Below are 18,920 nucleotides of genomic sequence, written 5' to 3'. Positions count from 1 at the left end.
GCAGTCCCATTCTGTGAGCTTGTGCGGCCTACCACTTCACGGCTGAGCCATTGTAGCTAATAGATTCCATTTCACAATAACAGCACTCACAGTTGACCAGGGCAGCTCTATCAAGGCAGAAATTTAACGAACTGACTTGTTGGAAAGGTGGCATCTTATGACGTTGGCCTGTTGAAAGTACCTGAGCTCTTCAGTAAGGCTATTCTACTGCCAATGTTTAGCTATGGAGATTGCATGGTGGTGTGCTCGATTTTATGCACCTGTCAGCAACGGGTGTGGCTGAAATAGCCAAATCCACTAATTGGAAGCCATGTCCACATACTTTTGCCATGTGTATTTTATAAGACAATTTCCAGAAAAGAACCAGTGAAGGTCATTCTTCACACAGTTGGTGACCGGAACAGGGACAGGACCATGAAGAACAGTAAAGCCTGTAATGGGATGTGAGCTCAGGGGGTGAGGAAAGGGTCAAGTTAGACCTTAAGAGATAAACGGAAAATAGTGTGTGTCCCAAATGGCACCCTATTCCCTTTATAGTGCACTACTTTTGACCAAAGCCCATAGGGTGCTGGTTAACAGTAGTGCACTACAGTATATAAGAAATAGGGTGCCATTTGGGAGGTAGTGGAGAACTTATCAAGAGGCAGGAAGTGCCAGTACTGCTGGAGGACCTTACCCATGTTCCTTTGGAGAGCAGTCTATATAGTTGTGTCTGTATTTAAGGGTGTTCACCATGGCTGGTGTCCTTGAGTGACACTCTGCCCAAGATCAAGGGCAGTGGTGCTTCAATCTATACTGCCCTACCAAGCAAAAAGGCAGTAACTGCTCATAGCGTGGAACTGAGAAAAATTGCTTTTATTTACCTTGGTTTCACAGTAACTGTATGCAGTTAACTGCTAACATGACCCCCATTTTCTTCAAAACACAATACAATAGAGGCAGGATACTTGTACACATCATTAAGCATGTATTTAATGTAGCAAAAATGACATTAACTCATTTTTGACCAATTGAGCAGTTACTGCCTTTTTTCTTGGTAGGGCAGTATAGTCATCTTCATACCTGTCACGTTCTGACCAGTAAAGGGGTTATTTGTTATTGTAGTTTGGTCAGGACGTGGCAGGGGGTATTTGGTTTATGTGGTTCGGGGTGTGTGTTTATGTAGAGGGGTGTTTGGTTAGTGTTTTCCGGGGTTTTTGGGCTAAGTTCTATGTTAGTATATTTATATGTTCTAGTCTAGTCTTTTTAGTTCTATGTTTAGTTTATTGATTTGGCCTTCAATTGGAGGCAGCTGTTCCTCGTTGCCTCTGATTGAAGGTCCTATATAGAGGGGTGTGTTTTGTTTGGGTTTTGTGGGAAGTTGTGATTGCATAGCTGTGTTTAGCCTGTAATCCTGTTCGTTTGTGGTCTATTAAAGTTAAGATGAGCACTCAACCCGCTGCGCTTTGGTCCACTTACTACGACGACTGTTACAATACCAATCCTGTCATATCGGTTGCTCAGTTTCATCTCATTAGGATGCATGGTAACCATGGTTGTAAGTCCTGCTGTCAATTAAGCAAATCAAATCAAATATATTTATATAGCCCTTCTTACATCAGCTGATATCTCAAAGTGCTGTACTGAAACCCAGCCTAAAACTCCAAACAGCAAGCAATGCAGGTGTAGAGGCACGGTGGCTAGGAAAAACTCCCTACAAAGGCCAGAACCTAGGAAGAAACCTAGAGAGGAACCAGGCTATGAGGGGTGGCCAGTCCTCGGGTGGAGATTATAACAGAACATGGCCAAGCCCTCAATTAACTAGGGTAGGTGTTTAAAATGTATCCCCTCTCCCCCAAAAAAACATACTGTTCAACATACCGCTGTGATTTCACCTAGTAGAAGTTAGAAGATTCAACAGAATGGGGATGAATCGTTCAGTATATTTCTCTTGTTAGTGTCTTTTTTAGCATGAGGTCTTAAAAGAGTCCATGCACAAGGCTTTAAGGTTTCTGAGCTGCAGGTAGGACAAATAAGAAAGGGATCAATTTGAAGGTAGAATCAAGCGGAATAGTCTAAGAGAATGAGAAGCTGCAGGTGAGCAATTTGTGTGATGTTATTTTCCCTGAATATGATGGTGTTCTGAAACGAACAAGGCAAAGCTACCTTTAATTTTAGAGTAGCATAATTAAAACATGCAGCTAATTATTGCCATTTAAGGCACACATTGTCATCCTGTAGAGCTCAGTAATCATGGCTGAGGGATTTCAGGAGGAAAACAAATATAAGTCATTCTGAAACCACATTGAATCATTCCATGAAGCCAGATGAAAAATTAAGACTGTGAACAATAATACAGGTTTAATATTTCTAGAAAGACTGTGGCTGCATCCCAAATGCTACCCTGTTCCCTATAAAGTGCACTACTTTACTTATTACCCATAGGGCTCTGGTCAAAAGGCGATACATAGGGAATAGGGTGTCATTTGAGACCCACCCTGTGAGGTACTGTACCACATTAGAGTGATTCATCCTTAATCATGTATTTACCATTTTGAATAAGAAGTGTGTGCTTATTTGGGGGGAACAGACATCAAAAGAAATGTATAAAGGACAGTTAGATGAGCCAGGGAAAATTAATATATCCACAATGAGATTGGAAAAGCTGCATTGATAGATTGAAAATTATTGGAGGACTTGTGGAGTTCTTAGAGCAGTGTAAGATGCAACAAACACAGCCATATATTGGGGGACACACAATACACACACACACGTACACACACACACACACACACACACACACACACACTGTATATACACACATACAGTACACACACACTGATTGATTTACGTCTCCTTTCACAGCACCAAGCTGAGAAGAGCTGGAGGTTACGACCTCAGATTTAACCTCTCTAGGCTAGGCGGGACGAATTCGTCCCACCTACGTAACAGCCACTGCCAGCCTGTGGCGCGATTTTCAAAACCTTAAAAATCCTATTACTTCAATTTCTCAAACATATGACTATTTTACAGCCATTTAAAGACAAGACTCTCGTTAATCTAACCACACTGTCCGATTTCAAAAAGGCTTTACAACGAAAGCAAAACATTAGATTATGTCAGCAGAGTACCAAGCCAGAAATAATCAGACACCCATTTTTCAAGCCAGCATATAATGTCACCAAAACCCAGAAGACAGCTAAATGCAGCACTCACCTTTGATGATCTTCATCAGATGACAACCCTAGGACATTATGTTATACAATACATGCATGTTTTGTTCAATCAAGTTCATATTTATATCAAAACCCAGCTTTTTACATTAGCATGTGACGTTCAGAACTAGCAAACTTCCGGGGAATTCGCTAACATTTTACTAAATTACTCACGATAAACGTTCACAAAAAGCATAACAATTATTTTAAGAATTATAGATACAGAACTCCTCTATGCACTCGATATGTCCGATTTTAAAATAGCTTTTTGGTGAAAGCACATTTTGCAATATTCTAAGTACATAGCCCAGGCTTCACGGGCTCGCTATTTAGACACCCGGCAAGTTTAGCACTCACCATAATCATATTTACTATTATAAAAGTTTGATTACCTTTTGTTTTCTTCGTCAGAATACACACCCAGGACTGCTACTTCAATAACAAATCTTGGTTTGGTCCAAAATAATCCATCGTTATATCCGAATAGCGGCGTTTTGTCTGTGCGTTCCAGACACTATCCGAAATAGTAAAGAAGTGTCACGCGCATGGCGCAATTCGTGACAATAAAATTCTAAATATTCCATTACCGTACTTCGAAGCATGTCAACCGCTGTTTAAAATCAATTTTTACGACACTTTTCTCGTAGAAAAGCGATAATATTCCGACAGGGAATCTCCTTTTCGGCAAACAGAGGAAAAAATCCCAAAGGCGGGGGCGGTCGGGGTCACGCGCATAAGCCCGTGTCCCTTGATCGGCCACTTGAGAAAGGCGATAATGTGTTTCAGCCTGGGGCTGGAATGACGACATTCTGTTTTTTCCCGGGCTCTGAGCGCCTATGGACGACGTGGGAAGTGTCACGTTAGAGCAGAGATCCTTAGTAAATGATAGAGATGGAAAAGAAGTTCAAGAAATGGTCAGACAGGCCACTTCCTGTAAAGGAATCTCTCAGGTTTTGACCTGCCATTTGAGTTCTGTTATACTCACAGACACCATTCAAACAGTTTTAGAAAATTTAGGGTGTTTTCTATCCATATGTAATAAGTATATGCATATTCTAGTTACTGGGTAGGAGTGGTAACCAGATTAAATCGGGTATGTTTTTTATCCAGCCGTGTCAATACTGCCCCCTAGCCCTAACAGGTTTTAAAAAAAAACCAAAAAAAAACATGGGTTATAACTGGAATATGTGGGCCTCTAATTAGTTCACAAACGTAATATGTATTTTATGAGCTCAAATGAGATATCTGGTTGGATCGTGTTCTATTGATGAGATGTTAATGTGTTTTTATGGAGCCTTGGAGGACAAATCATCTTCAACAAAAGTTTGAAGATTGTTTCACATTATAATGGTCACGTTGATGTTCTCCAATTCCAACGTTTTCTACATAACAACACTGTGGATACTGCAGCCAAGTTTACTAGTGTGGATATGCCATTGTAACCCATCGTTTGGAGGGTTGGGAGAGTGGAACATTGACTATATGGAAAATTAAGAACAGACAGTCTTATTCTCGGGAAGCAAATATAAGTACATAACAGACACAACAGGCATTACTAATTAATGATCATCAATTCTAATGTTCAGTCACTATATTTATTGAGGAAATGCCTTCACTAGGTTTGATGTAATGAACAGATTAACTACTGGTAATTAACTACCAGTTTTCACAAATACTTTTTTCCACATAAAACTTTAGATGTTTTGGATTATAAGTGCACCTCAAGGAAAATGTTGTATAGTTCCTGTAGGCGTGAGTCATCCAACTATACATTTCCTTGTAGTTTCATTTGAAGTCTACACAATCATTTACAATTTATAGAAATACTTCCGATGGTACATAATACAATGTATTCATATATTTTGAATCATTTTTAAAGTGCTAATATTATTGATATCCCTTAATAAGTTGTTTAAATTTCAATCAATTAATCAATCAATCATTCAATCACATTTTATTTGTCACAGGCGCCGATTATAAAGGTGTAGACTTAACCGTGAAATGCTTGCTTACGAATCCTTCCCAACGATGTAGAGTTCAAAAATAACAATAATAAGAAAAATAGTAAAACCAGGAATAAAATACACAAGAATGGAGGTATATACAGGAAGTACCAGTACCAGATCATTGTGGAGCTATATACAGGAAGTACCAGTACCAGATCAATGTGGAGCTATATACAGGAAGTACCAGTACTAGATCACTGTGGAGCTATATACAGGAAGTACCAGTACCAGATCAATGTGGAGCTGTATACAGGAAGTACCAGTACCAGATCAATGTGGAGCTATATGCAGGAAGTACCAGTACCAGATCAATGTGGAGCTATATACAGGAAGTACCAGTACCAGATCAATGTGGAGCTATATGCAGGAAGTACCAGTACCAGATCAGTTTTACTCAGCAGGACTCATTGTAGCATATTACTAAGAATTGAAAATCTCAGATCATTAGAATAGTTTACTAAGTTTACTGAGGCTTATACTACTCTGGCTCCTTGCTGTCGTTTGAATCTATGTTAGTGACTCATCTTTGAGATTGCATTTTCTCTAGTTTTCTCTGCCTTTGAATAAACTTCATATGTGTCATTCTGATTGGACTGTAATTCTCAGGGACGGCTAAATCTAGCTTAATGAGACATTCTTAGCCAAGATTTATGAAAAGTAAATCTCACAAGTAGTATTGAAATTAGTATACATGAGGAGTAGGCTTACAATGTCATGTTTGTCCCTCATTTGCATCTACAATGTGGTTCCTACTTCGTATGAGTTGGGATTATGTGATTGCCAGTATTATTGAACGTCAGTGATTGCCAGTATTGTTGACCGTCAGTGATTGCCAGTATTGTTGACCGTCAGTGATTGCCAGTATTGTTGACCGGCAGTGATTGCCAGTATTGTTGACCGGCAGTGATTGCCAGTATTGTTGACCGTCAGTGATTGCCAGTATTGTTGACCGGCAGTGATTGCCAGTATTGTTGACCGGCAGTGATTGCCAGTATTGTTGACCGGCAGTGATTGCCAGTATTGTTGACCGGCAGTGATTGCCAGTATTGTTGACCGGCAGTGATTGCCAGTATTGTTGACCGGCAGTGATTGCCAGTATTGTTGACCGGCAGTGATTGACAGTATTGTTGACCGGCAGTGATTGCCAGTATTGTTGACTGGCGGTGATTGCTGTTTGGTGTTTTTTAAATTCACTTGGCAGTTTCTGGAAACATACAGTAATAGAAACCCTGGACAAAAGACCTAGGTCGAGGGGTCAACAGTAAGCGTTGTGCTTATGAACACATATACCCACTCCAGGTATGATATAACAATTGACCATCTCCCCACAGACAAAGCTAACCTTAGTTTTCAACATTCTGTCGCCAGGCATTATTCAGATGCGATGTGCGCTGCTCCAAAGCAATTTGTTCTCTGTCTTTTCTGATGTTGTAAAACACAGAGCAGTTAATATGCTCTAACCTTCGCCAGCCCTCCCTCCCTCCCACTTTCCCTCCCTTCCTCAATCCTACAGATTGAACAGCCCAGGCAGTCAGGGCAGTAGGTATTGTGATTCCCATAAAGAGGGTGTCATGATTGAAATTAATGCAATATATCAAGCATTGCAAAGACTTCCATTACACCACGGCTGAAATAAACCTCCCCTCACTCCCACGAGCCGCTAACATGATCCAACCCAACATTAATCCTGCCTTGAATATCATTTAGAGGACTTTTTTGTTCCCTTACCGTTTGAGAATGCTCTCGGAGACAGCGCCAGGGTTCAACTCTGAGAACGTCTGAGAAGATGCATTACAGCTCCTCCCCACACCCACATACTCTGAGGGAACCAACCATGCCAATCTGGGGTGTTATCTGGCTGTGGTGACCCAGGATGTGTGAGGTGTGTGTGTGTGGGGTGGTTATGTGTATTTGTGGCTTCCCGTCTGCTGTGCTGGTGCATTCAGGGAGAGAGAGGCTCTGCATGCTTTGTCATGCTTGTGTGAATAGACGCAGGTCCAGTGTTAGGGAGGATTCACCTGTTTCCTTAGTGTGGTAGGGATTACAAAGATCTCTCCTTTCATCTCCCTTGTTCGCCTTCTCAAACATGGAAACAGAAAATATCAATTAAAGCCGTATAACTGTACTATTCTACTCTGAGGACAACAAAGTATTTTCTGTCTGAATGGGTGAGAGGATGATCATTAACTCCTTGTAATTGTTGCCTGAACTAATCTGGGTTTGTTCTGAATATGGCCTGATTATTGTTCCAACCCCTTTGTTACTACTGTACTGTAAAAACCTCATGGTGTGAATTGGATCCATTACTTGAACTGGAAAGCATGATGCTAGGATTGTTTGATGGCAAACGGACACAAGACACATTTACCCATTCAATAAAACAAACTATACTGTCAACTGTCGTATGCTTACAGAGATCGACAAGGAGAGTTGTGGGGACCCTGGTACGCCCCTCTATGGAATAAGGGAAGGTGACAGCTTCCTGAATGGGGGCATCCTGCGCTTCGAGTGTCAGTTTGGGTTTGAGCTCATCGGGGAGAGGACCATAGCATGCCAGAATAACAACCAGTGGTCGGCCAACATCCCCATGTGCATTTGTGAGTATGAACATCTACATCACATCTATTGTCTGGGATTGTTAGTCTTATTGTTTCATCAAAATGTGTCTGAATCCCAATTGGCACTACTTTTTACCAGAGCCTTATGGGCTCTATACTAAACTGAACAAAAATACAAATGCAACATGGAACAAAATCAAAGATTTTACTGAGTTGCAGTTCATATTTGGGCTCCTGAGTGGTGCAGCGGTCTAAGGCACTACATCTCAGTGCTAGAGACGTCACTACAGACACCCTGGTTCGAATCAAGACTGTATCACAACCGGCCGTGATTGGGAGTCCCATAGGGCGGTCACACAATTGGCCCAGCGTCGTCCGGGTTTGGCTGGTGTAGGCCGTCATTGTAAATAAGAATTTGTTCTTAACTGACTTGCCGATTTAAATAAAGGTTAAATAAAAACGTATATAAGGAAATCATTCAATTGAAATTATTTCATAAGGCCCTAATCTATGGATTTCACATGACTGGGAATAAAGATACGCATCTGTTGGTCACAGATACCTTAAATAAAAAGGTAGGGGCGTGGATCAGAAAACCAGTCAGTATCTGGTGTGACCACCATTTGCCTCATGCAGCGTGACACATCTCCTTTGCATAGAGTTGATCATGCTGTTGATTGTGCCCTGTGGAATGTAGTCCCAATCCTCTTCAATGGCTGTGCGATGTTGCTGTATATTGGCGGGAACTGGAACACGCTGTCATACACGTCGATCCAGAGCATCCTAAATAATACGCAGGCCATGGAAGAACTGGGACATTTTCAGCTTACAGGAGTTGTGTACAGATTCTTGCGACATGGGGCCGTGCATTATCATGCTCAAACATGAGGTGATGGCAGGGGGATGAATGGTCCGACAATGTAAACATTTATAAAAACATAATTACACTTTGACATTATGGGGTATTGTGTGTAGGCCAGTGACACAACATATCAATTTAATCCATGTTCAATTCAGGCTGTAACACAACTAAATGTGAAGAAAGTGAAGGGGTGTGAATACTTTCTGAAGGCACTGTATGTACACAATAAAACATACAGCATGATAATGAATGTGCTATGTCAGATAGGACTGTATTTACAAATATAAAGTGGGCAGTGTCTTGATAGAGGGTAGTGTCTTGGTAGAGGGTAGTGTGTTGGTAGTGGGCAGTGTCTTGGTAGAGGGTAGTGTCTTGGTAGAGGGTAGTGTCTTGGTAGAGGTTAGTGTCTTGGTAGTGTCTTGGTAGAGGTTAGTGTCTTGGTAGTGTCTTGGTAGAGGGTAGTGTCTTGATAGAGGGTAGTGTCTTGGTAGATGGTAGTGTCTTGGTAGAGGTTAGTGTCTTGATAGAGGGTAGTGTCTTGGTAGAGGGTAGTGTCTTGGTAGAGGGTAGTGTCTTGGTAGAGGGTAGTGTCTTGGTAGAGGTTAGTGTCTTGGTAGATGGTAGTGTCTTGGTAGAGGGTAGTGTCTTGGTAGATGGTAGTGTCTTGGTAGTGTCTTGGTAGAGGGTAGTGTCTTGGTAGTGTCTTGCTGGTGTCTTGGTAGAGGTTAGTGTCTTGGTAGATGGTAGTGTCTTGGTAGATGGTAGTGTATTGGTAGAGGGTAGTGTCTTGGTAGAAGGTAGTGTCTTGGTAGAGGGTAGTGTCTTGGTAGATGGTAGTGTCTTGGTAGAGGGTAGTGTCTTGGTAGAGTGTAGTGTCTTGGTAGAGGTTAGTGTCTTGGTAGAGGGTAGTGTCTTGGTAGAGGGTAGTGTATTAGTAGAGGGTAGTGTCTTGGTAGAGGGTAGTGTCTTGGTAGAGGATAGTGTCTTGGTAGTGTCTTGGTAGAGGGTAGTGTCATGGTAGAGGGAAGTGTCTTGGTAGAGGGTAGTGTCTTGGTAGAGGGTAGTGTCTTGGTAGAGGGTAGTGTATTGGTAGAGGGTAGTGTCTTGGTAGAAGGTAGTGTCTTGGTAGAGGGTAGTGTATTGGTAGAGGGTAGTGTCTTGGTAGATGGTAGTGTCTTGGTAGAGGTTAGTGTCTTGGTAGAGGGTAGTGTCTTGGTAGAGGGTAGTGACTTGGTAGAGGGTAGTGTATTGGTAGCGGGTAGTTTCTTGGTAGAGGGTAGTGTCTTGGTAGTGTATTGGTAGAGGTTAGTGTCTTGGTAGATGGTAGTGTCTTGGTAGAGGGTAGTGTCTTGGTAGAGGGTAGTGTATTGGTAGAGGTTAGTGTCTTGGTAGAGGGTAGTGTCTTGGTAGAGGTTAGTGTATTTTTAGAGGTTAGTGTCTTGGTAGAGGGTAGTGTCTTGGTAGAGGGTAGTGTCTTGGTAGAGGTTAGTGTCTTGGTAGAGGGTAGTGTCTTGGTAGAGGGTAGTGTCTTGGTAGAGGTTAGTGTCTTGGTAGAGGGTAGTGTCTTGGTAGAGGGTAGTGTCTTGGTAGAGGGTAGTGTCTTGGTAGAGGGTAGTGTCTTGGTAAAGGTTAGTGTCTTGGTAGAGGGTAGTGTATTGGTAGAGGGTAGTGTCTTGGTAGATGTTAGTGTCTTGGTAGAGGGTAGTGTCTTGGTAGAGGGTAGTGTCTTGGTAGATGGTAGTGTATTGGTAGATGGTAGTGTATTGGTAGAGGGTAGTTTCTTAATAGAGGGTAGTGTCTTAGTAGAGGGTAGTGTATTGGTAGAGGGTAGTGTCTTGGTAGATGGTAGTGTCTTGGTAGAGGTTAGTGTCTTGGTAGAGGGTAGTGTCTTGGTAGAGGGTAGTGACTTGGTAGAGGGTAGTGTATTGGTAGAGGGTAGTGTCTTGGTAGAGGGTAGTGTCTTGGTAGTGTCTTGGTAGAGGTTAGTGTCTTGGTAGATGGTAGTGTCTTGGTAGAGGGTAGTGTCTTGGTAGAGGGTAGTGTTTTGGTAGAGGTTAGTGTCTTGGTAGAGGGTAGTGTCTTGGTAGAGGTTAGTGTATTTTTAGAGGTTAGTGTCTTGGTAGAGGGTAGTGTCTTGGTAGAGGGTAGTGTCTTGGTAGAGGTTAGTGTTTTGGTAGAGGGTAGTGTCTTGGTAGTGTATTGGTAGAGGGTAGTGTATTGGTAGAGGGTAGTGTCTTGGTAGATAGTAGTGTCTTGGTATAGGGTAGTGTATTGGTAGAGGGTAGTGTATTGGTAGAGGGTAGTGTCTTGGTAGAGGGTAGTGTCTTGGTAGAGGGTAGTGTCTTGGTAGAGGGTAGTGTATTGGTAGAGGGTAGTGTCTTGGTAGAGGTTAGTGTCTTGGTAGAGGTTAGTGTCTTGGTAGAGGGTAGTGTATTGGTAGAGGTTAGTGTCTTGGTAGAGGTTAGTGTCTTGGTAGAGGGTAGTGTATTGGTAGAAGTTAGTGTCTTGGTAGAGGTTAGTGTCTTGGTAGAGGGTAGTGTATTGGTAGAAAGTAGTGTCTTGGTAGATGTTAGTGTCTTGGTAGAGGGTAGTGTCTTGGTAGATGTTAGTGTCTTGGTAGAGGGTAGTGTATTGGTAGAGGGTAGTGTCTTGGTAGATGTTAGTGTCTTGGTAGAGGGTAGTGCATCTGTAGAGGGTAGTGTCTTGGTAGAGGGTAGTGTCTTGGTAGAGGGTAGTATCTTGGTAGAGGGTAGTGTCTTGGTAGAGGGTAGTGTCTTGGTAGAGGGTAGTGTCTTGGTAGTGTCTTGGTAGAGGGTAGTGTCTTGGTAGATGTTAGTGTCTTGGTAGAGGGTAGTGTCTTGCTAGAGGTTAGTGTCTTGGTAGAGGGTAGTGTCTTGGTAGAGGTTAGTGTCTTGGTAGAGGGTAGTGTCTTGGTAGTGTATTGGTAGAGGGTAGTGTCTTGGTAGATGGTAGTGTATTGGTAGAGGTTAGTGTCTTGGTAGAGGTTAGTGTCTTGGTAGATGGTAGTGTATTGGTAGAGGGTAGTGTCTTGGTAGATGTTAGTGTCTTGGTAGAGGGTAGTGTCTTGGTAGAGGGTAGTGTATTGGTAGAGGGTAGTGTCTTGGTAGAGGGTAGTGTCTTGGTAGAGGGTAGTGTCTTGGTAGATGTAGTGTCTTGGTAGAGGGTAGTGTCTTGGTAGAGTTTAGTGTCTTGGTAGAGGTTAGTGTCTTGGTAGAGGGTAGTGTCTTGGTAGAGGGTAGTGTATTGGTAGAGGGTAGTGTCTTGGTAGAGGGTAGTGTCTTGGTAGAGGATAGTGTCTTGGTAGTGTCTTGGTAGAGGGTAGTGTCATGGTAGAGGGAAGTGTCTTGGTAGAGGGTAGTGTCTTGGTAGAGGGTAGTGTCTTGGTAGAGGGTAGTGTCTTGGTAGAAGGTAGTGTCTTGGTAGAGGGTAGTGTATTGGTAGAGGGTAGTGACTTGGTAGAGGGTAGTGTATTGGTAGCGGGTAGTGTCTTGGTAGAGGGTAGTGTCTTGGTAGTGTATTGGTAGAGGTTAGTGTCTTGGTAGATGGTAGTGTCTTGGTAGAGGGTAGTGTCTTGGTAGAGGGTAGTGTATTGGTAGAGGTTAGTGTCTTGGTAGAGGGTAGTGTCTTGGTAGAGGTTAGTGTATTTTTAGAGGTTAGTGTCTTGGTAGAGGGTAGTGTCTTGGTGGAGGGTAGTGTCTTGGTAGAGGGTAGTGTCTTGGTAGAGGTTAGTGTCTTGGTAGAGGTTAGTGTCTTGGTAGAGGGTAGTGTCTTGGTAGAGGGTAGTGTCTTGGTAGAGGGTAGTGTCTTGGTAAAGGTTAGTGTCTTGGTAGAGGGTAGTGTATTGGTAGAGGGTAGTGTCTTGGTAGATGTCAGTGTCTTGGTAGAGGGTAGTGTCTTGGTAGAGGGTAGTGTCTTGGTAGAGGGTAGTGTATTGGTAGATGGTAGTGTCTTGGTAGAGGGTAGTGTATTGGTAGAGGGTAGTGTCTTGGTAGAGGGTAGTGTCTTGGTAGATGGTAGTGTATTGGTAGATGGTAGTGTATTGGTAGAGGGTAGTGTCTTGATAGAGGGTAGTGTCTTGGTAGAGGGTAGTGTATTGGTAGAGGGTAGTGTATTGGTAGAGGGTAGTGTCTTGGTAGAGGGTAGTGTCTTGGTTGATGGTAGTGTATTGGTAGATGGTAGTGTATTGGTAGAGGGTAGTGTCTTGATAGAGGGTAGTGTCTTGTTAGAGGGTAGTGTATTGGTAGAGGGTAGTGTCTTGGTAGATGGTAGTGTCTTGGTAGAGGTTATTCTCTTGGTAGAGGGTAGTGTCTTGGTAGAGGGTAGTGTCTTGGTAGAGGTTAGTGTCTTGGTAGATGGTAGTGTCTTGGTAGAGGGTAGTGTATTGGTAGAGGGTAGTGTCTTGGTAGATGGTAGTGTCTTGGTAGAGGTTAGTGTCTTGGTAGAGGGTAGTGTCTTGGTAGAGGGTAGTGACTTGGTAGAGGGTAGTGTATTGGTAGAGGGTAGTGTCTTGCTAGAGGTTAGTGTCTTGGTAGAGGGTAGTGCATCTGTAGAGGGTAGTGTCTTGGTAGAGGGTAGTGTCTTGGTAGAGGGTAGTATCTTGGTAGAGGGTAGTGTCTTGGTAGAGGGTAGTGTCTTGGTAGAGGGTAGTGTCTTGGTAGTGTCTTGGTAGAGGGTAGTGTCTTGGTAGATGTTAGTGTCTTGGTAGAGGGTAGTGTCTTGCTAGAGGTTAGTGTCTTGGTAGAGGGTAGTGTCTTGGTAGAGGTTAGTGTCTTGGTAGAGGGTAGTGTCTTGGTAGTGTATTGGTTGAGGGTAGTGTCTTGGTAGATGGTAGTGTATTGGTAGAGGTTAGTGTCTTGGTAGAGGTTAGTGTCTTGGTAGATGGTAGTGTATTGGTAGAGGGTAGTGTCTTGGTAGATGTTAGTGTCTTGGTAGAGGGTAGTGTCTTGGTAGAGGGTAGTGTATTGGTAGAGGGTAGTGTCTTGGTAGAGGGTAGTGTCTTGGTAGAGGGTAGTGTCTTGGTAGATGTAGTGTCTTGGTAGAGGGTAGTGTCTTGGTAGAGTTTAGTGTCTTGGTAGAGGTTAGTGTCTTGGTAGAGGGTAGTGTCTTGGTAGAGGGTAGTGTATTGGTAGAGGGTAGTGTCTTGGTAGAGGGTAGTGTCTTGGTAGAGGATAGTGTCTTGGTAGTGTCTTGGTAGAGGGTAGTGTCATGGTAGAGGGAAGTGTCTTGGTAGAGGGTAGTGTCTTGGTAGAGGGTAGTGTCTTGGTAGAAGGTAGTGTCTTGGTAGAGGGTAGTGTATTGGTAGAGGGTAGTGACTTGGTAGAGGGTAGTGTATTGGTAGCGGGTAGTGTCTTGGTAGAGGGTAGTGTCTTGGTAGTGTATTGGTAGAGGTTAGTGTCTTGGTAGATGGTAGTGTCTTGGTAGAGGGTAGTGTCTTGGTAGAGGGTAGTGTATTGGTAGAGGTTAGTGTCTTGGTAGAGGGTAGTGTCTTGGTAGAGGTTAGTGTATTTTTAGAGGTTAGTGTCTTGGTAGAGGGTAGTGTCTTGGTAGAGGGTAGTGTCTTGGTAGAGGGTAGTGTCTTGGTAGAGGTTAGTGTCTTGGTAGAGGTTAGTGTCTTGGTAGAGGGTAGTGTCTTGGTAGAGGGTAGTGTCTTGGTAGAGGGTAGTGTCTTGGTAAAGGTTAGTGTCTTGGTAGAGGGTAGTGTATTGGTAGAGGGTAGTGTCTTGGTAGATGTCAGTGTCTTGGTAGAGGGTAGTGTCTTGGTAGAGGGTAGTGTCTTGGTAGAGGGTAGTGTATTGGTAGATGGTAGTGTCTTGGTAGAGGGTAGTGTATTGGTAGAGGGTAGTGTCTTGGTAGAGGGTAGTGTCTTGGTAGATGGTAGTGTATTGGTAGATGGTAGTGTATTGGTAGAGGGTAGTGTCTTGATAGAGGGTAGTGTCTTGGTAGAGGGTAGTGTATTGGTAGAGGGTAGTGTATTGGTAGAGGGTAGTGTCTTGGTAGAGGGTAGTGTCTTGGTTGATGGTAGTGTATTGGTAGATGGTAGTGTATTGGTAGAGGGTAGTGTCTTGATAGAGGGTAGTGTCTTGGTAGATGGTAGTGTCTTGGTAGAGGTTATTCTCTTGGTAGAGGGTAGTGTCTTGGTAGAGGGTAGTGTCTTGGTAGAGGTTAGTGTCTTGGTAGATGGTAGTGTCTTGGTAGAGGGTAGTGTATTGGTAGAGGGTAGTGTCTTGGTAGATGGTAGTGTCTTGGTAGAGGTTAGTGTCTTGGTAGAGGGTAGTGTCTTGGTAGAGGGTAGTGACTTGGTAGAGGGTAGTGTATTGGTAGAGGGTAGTGTCTTGGTAGAGGGTAGTGTCTTGGTAGTGTCTTGGTAGAGGTTAGTGTCTTGGTAGATGGTAGTGTCTTGGTAGAGGGTAGTGTCTTGGTAGAGGGTAGTGTATTGGTAGAGGTTAGTGTCTTGGTAGAGGGTAGTGTCTTGGTAGAGGTTAGTGTATTTTTAGAGGTTAGTGTCTTGGTAGAGGGTAGTGTCTTGGTAGAGGGTAGTGTCTTGGTAGAGGGTAGTGTCTTGGTAGAGGGTAGTGTCTTGGTAGAGGTTAGTGTCTTGGTAGAGGGTAGTGTCTTGGTAGTGTATTGGTAGAGGGTAGTGTATTGGTAGAGGGTAGTGTCTTGGTAGATAGTAGTGTCTTGGTATAGGGTAGTGTATTGGTAGAGGGTAGTGTATTGGTAGAGGGTAGTGTCTTGGTAGAGGGTAGTGTCTTGGTAGAGGGTAGTGTCTTGGTAGAGGGTACTGTCTTGGTAGAGGGTAGTGTATTGGTAGATGGTAGTGTATTGGTAGAGGGTAGTGTCTTGATAGAGGGTAGTGTCTTGTTAGAGGGTAGTGTATTGGTAGAGGGTAGTGTCTTGGTAGATGGTAGTGTCTTGGTAGAGGTTATTCTCTTGGTAGAGGGTAGTGTCTTGGTAGAGGGTAGTGTCTTGGTAGAGGTTAGTGTCTTGGTAGATGGTAGTGTCTTGGTAGAGGGTAGTGTATTGGTAGAGGGTAGTGTCTTGGTAGATGGTAGTGTCTTGGTAGAGGTTAGTGTCTTGGTAGAGGGTAGTGTCTTGGTAGAGGGTAGTGACTTGGTAGAGGGTAGTGTATTGGTAGAGGGTAGTGTCTTGGTAGAGGGTAGTGTCTTGGTAGTGTCTTGGTAGAGGTTAGTGTCTTGGTAGATGGTAGTGTCTTGGTAGAGGGTAGTGTCTTGGTAGAGGTTAGTGTCTTGGTAGAGGGTAGTGTCTTGGTAGTGTATTGGTAGAGGGTAGTGTATTGGTAGAGGGTAGTGTCTTGGTAGATAGTAGTGTCTTGGTATAGGGTAGTGTATTGGTAGAGGGTAGTGTATTGGTAGAGGGTAGTGTCTTGGTAGAGGGTAGTGTCTTGGTAGAGGGTAGTGTCTTGGTAGAGGGTACTGTCTTGGTAGAGGGTAGTGTATTGGTAGAGGGTAGTGTCTTGGTAGAGGTTAGTGTCTTGGTAGAGGTTAGTGTCTTGGTAGAGGGTAGTGTATTGGTAGAGGTTAGTGTCTTGGTAGAGGTTAGTGTCTTGGTAGAGGGTAGTGTATTGGTAGAGGTTAGTGTCTTGGTAGAGGTTAGTGTCTTGGTAGAGGGTAGTGTATTGGTAGAGGGTAGTGTCTTGGTAGAGGGTAGTGTATTGGTAGAGGGTAGTGTCTTGGTAGATGTTATTGTCTTGGTAGAGGGTAGTGCATCTGTAGAGGGTAGTGTCTTGGTAGAGGGTAGTGTCTTGGTAGAGGGTAGTGTCTTGGTAGAGGGTAGTGTCTTGGTAGTGTCTTGGTAGAGGGTAGTGTCTTGGTAGAGGGTAGTGTCTTGGTAGTGTCTTGGTAGAGGGTAGTGTCTTGGTAGATGTTAGTGTCTTGGTAGAGGGTAGTGTCTTGCTAGAGGTTAGTGTCTTGGTAGAGGGTAGTGTCTTGGTAGAGGGTAGTGTATTGGTAGAGGTTAGTGTCTTGGTAGAGGGTAGTGTCTTGGTAGAGGTTAGTGTATTTTTAGAGGTTAGTGTCTTGGTAGAGGGTAGTGTCTTGGTAGAGGGTAGTGTCTTGGTAGAGGGTAGTGTCTTGGTAGAGGTTAGTGTCTTGGTAGAGGGTAGTGTCTTGGTAGTGTATTGGTAGAGGGTAGTGTATTGGTAGAGGGTAGTGTCTTGGTAGATAGTAGTGTCTTGGTATAGGGTAGTGTATTGGTAGAGGGTAGTGTATTGGTAGAGGGTAGTGTCTTGGTAGAGGGTAGTGTCTTGGTAGAGGGTAGTGTCTTGGTAGAGGGTACTGTCTTGGTAGAGGGTAGTGTATTGGTAGAGGGTAGTGTCTTGGTAGAGGTTAGTGTCTTGGTAGAGGTTAGTGTCTTGGTAGAGGGTAGTGTATTGGTAGAGGTTAGTGTCTTGGTAGAGGTTAGTGTCTTGGTAGAGGGTAGTGTATTGGTAGAGGTTAGTGTCTTGGTAGAGTTTAGTGTCTTGGTAGAGGGTAGTGTATTGGTAGAGGGTAGTGTCTTGGTAGATGTTAGTGTCTTGGTAGAGGGTAGTGTCTTGGTAGATGTTAGTGTCTTGGTAGAGGGTAGTGTATTGGTAGAGGGTAGTGTCTTGGTAGATGTTATTGTCTTGGTAGAGGGTAGTGCATCTGTAGAGGGTAGTGTCTTGGTAGAGGGTAGTGTCTTGGTAGAGGGTAGTGTCTTGGTAGAGGGTAGTGTCTTGGTAGTGTCTTGGTAGAGGGTAGTGTCTTGGTAGAGGGTAGTGTCTTGGTAGTGTCTTGGTAGAGGGTAGTGTCTTGGTAGATGTTAGTGTCTTGGTAGAGGGTAGTGTCTTGCTAGAGGTTAGTGTCTTGGTAGAGGGTAGTGTCTTGGTAGAGGTTAGTGTCTTGGTAGAGGGTAGTGTCTTGGTAGTGTATTGGTAGAGGGTAGTGTCTTGGTAGATGGTAGTGTATTGGTAGAGGTTAGTGTCTTGGTAGAGGTTAGTGTCTTGGTAGATGGTAGTGTATTGGTAGAGGGTAGTGTCTTGGTAGATGTTAGTGTCTTGGTAGAGGGTAGTGTCTTGGTAGAGGGTAGTGTATTGGTAGAGGGTAGTGTCTTGGTAGAGGGTAGTGTCTTGGTAGAGGGTAGTGTCTTGGTAGAGGGTAGTGTCTTGGTAGAGGTTAGTGTCTTGGTAGAGGTTAGTGTATTGGTAGAGGTTAGTGTCTTGGTAGAGGGTAGTGTCTTGCTAGAGGTTAGTGTCTTGGTAGAGGTTAGTGTCTTGGTAGAGGGTAGTGTCTTGCTAGAGGTTAGTGTCTTGGTAGAGGTTAGTGTCTTGGTAGAGGTTAGTGTCTTGGTAGAGGTTAGTGTATTGGTAGAGGGTAGTGTCTTGGTAGAGGGTAGTGTCTTGGTAGATGGTAGTGTCTTGGTAGAGGGTAGTGTCTTGGTAGAGGGTAGTGTATTGGTAGATGGTAGTGTCTTGATAGAGGGTAGTGTCTTGGTAGAGGGTAGTGTCTTGGTAGAGGGTAGTGTCTTGGTAGAGGGTAGTGTCTTGTCTCCTATATCAATCTACATTTATGTCAGTGTCTTATCACTGCATTTCTGTATTCAAAACCAGTGAAACCTGATCCCTGTTGAATATGATGTTGATACCATATTGACAGATGTTTCATCAATTTCTGCTACATTCAGTTCCAGGCATTATGAAGTGCATTCACGCCGTCTTTTCTCTTCGCGCCCATCCCTCTCCTCCACAGTTCCATGCCTGTCCAACTTCACGGCGCCAATGGGCACGGTCCTATCACCCGACTACCCAGAAGGCTACAGCAACAACATGAACTGCGTGTGGCTGATCCTATCGGAACCCGGCAGCCGCATCCACCTGGCCTTCAACGACTTTGACCTGGAGGCGCCTTACGACTTCCTCACCGTGAAGGACGGCGAGCTGCTGGACGCCACCGTCCTGGGACGCTTCTCGGGGGCCGAGTACCCCTCCCACCTCGACAGTAACACTAACATACTGAGGCTGGAGTTCCAGGCGGACCACTCCATGGCTGGACGAGGGTTCAACATCACCTACAGCAGTAGGTTTCACCTTGATATTGCGTTCTGTGCTGTTCTTCGTTTGATTTGACCATGTTAGTTGATTAGGGCTCATTTCAGTTGAACCCATGTTGTGCTGTTTCCATGGTTACTCTGCCATAAACCAAGTGCAATTAAGTTTGGCCCTTGGTAATGTTAGCTGTGGCTATATCTTTCATTTTGTGGCACCTTGTGGTGACTTTACAGTGATGACTATAGTCCTGTATAT

General features: G+C 43.9%; 1 protein-coding gene across 3 annotated transcripts in view; it reads left to right on the top strand.

The window, feature by feature from the left end:
• The window catches only part of LOC106588997 (CUB and sushi domain-containing protein 3), a 746,396-nt gene that overhangs the window by 451,187 nt on the left and 276,289 nt on the right, over window positions 1-18,920 (top strand). For all 3 annotated transcript variants that reach the window (XM_045709277.1, XM_014178612.2, XM_014178611.2), the window contains 2 exons: window positions 7,615-7,797; window positions 18,367-18,693. In XM_045709277.1, coding sequence (XP_045565233.1) covers window positions 7,615-7,797; window positions 18,367-18,693 — 510 coding nt within the window. The remainder of the gene's footprint in view (window positions 1-7,614; window positions 7,798-18,366; window positions 18,694-18,920) is intronic.

The sequence above is a fragment of the Salmo salar genome, chromosome ssa27, assembly GCF_905237065.1.
Source record: "Salmo salar chromosome ssa27, Ssal_v3.1, whole genome shotgun sequence".
Taxonomy (NCBI): Eukaryota; Metazoa; Chordata; class Actinopteri; order Salmoniformes; family Salmonidae; genus Salmo; species Salmo salar.
This window is presented reverse-complemented; position numbering and strand designations above follow the sequence as displayed.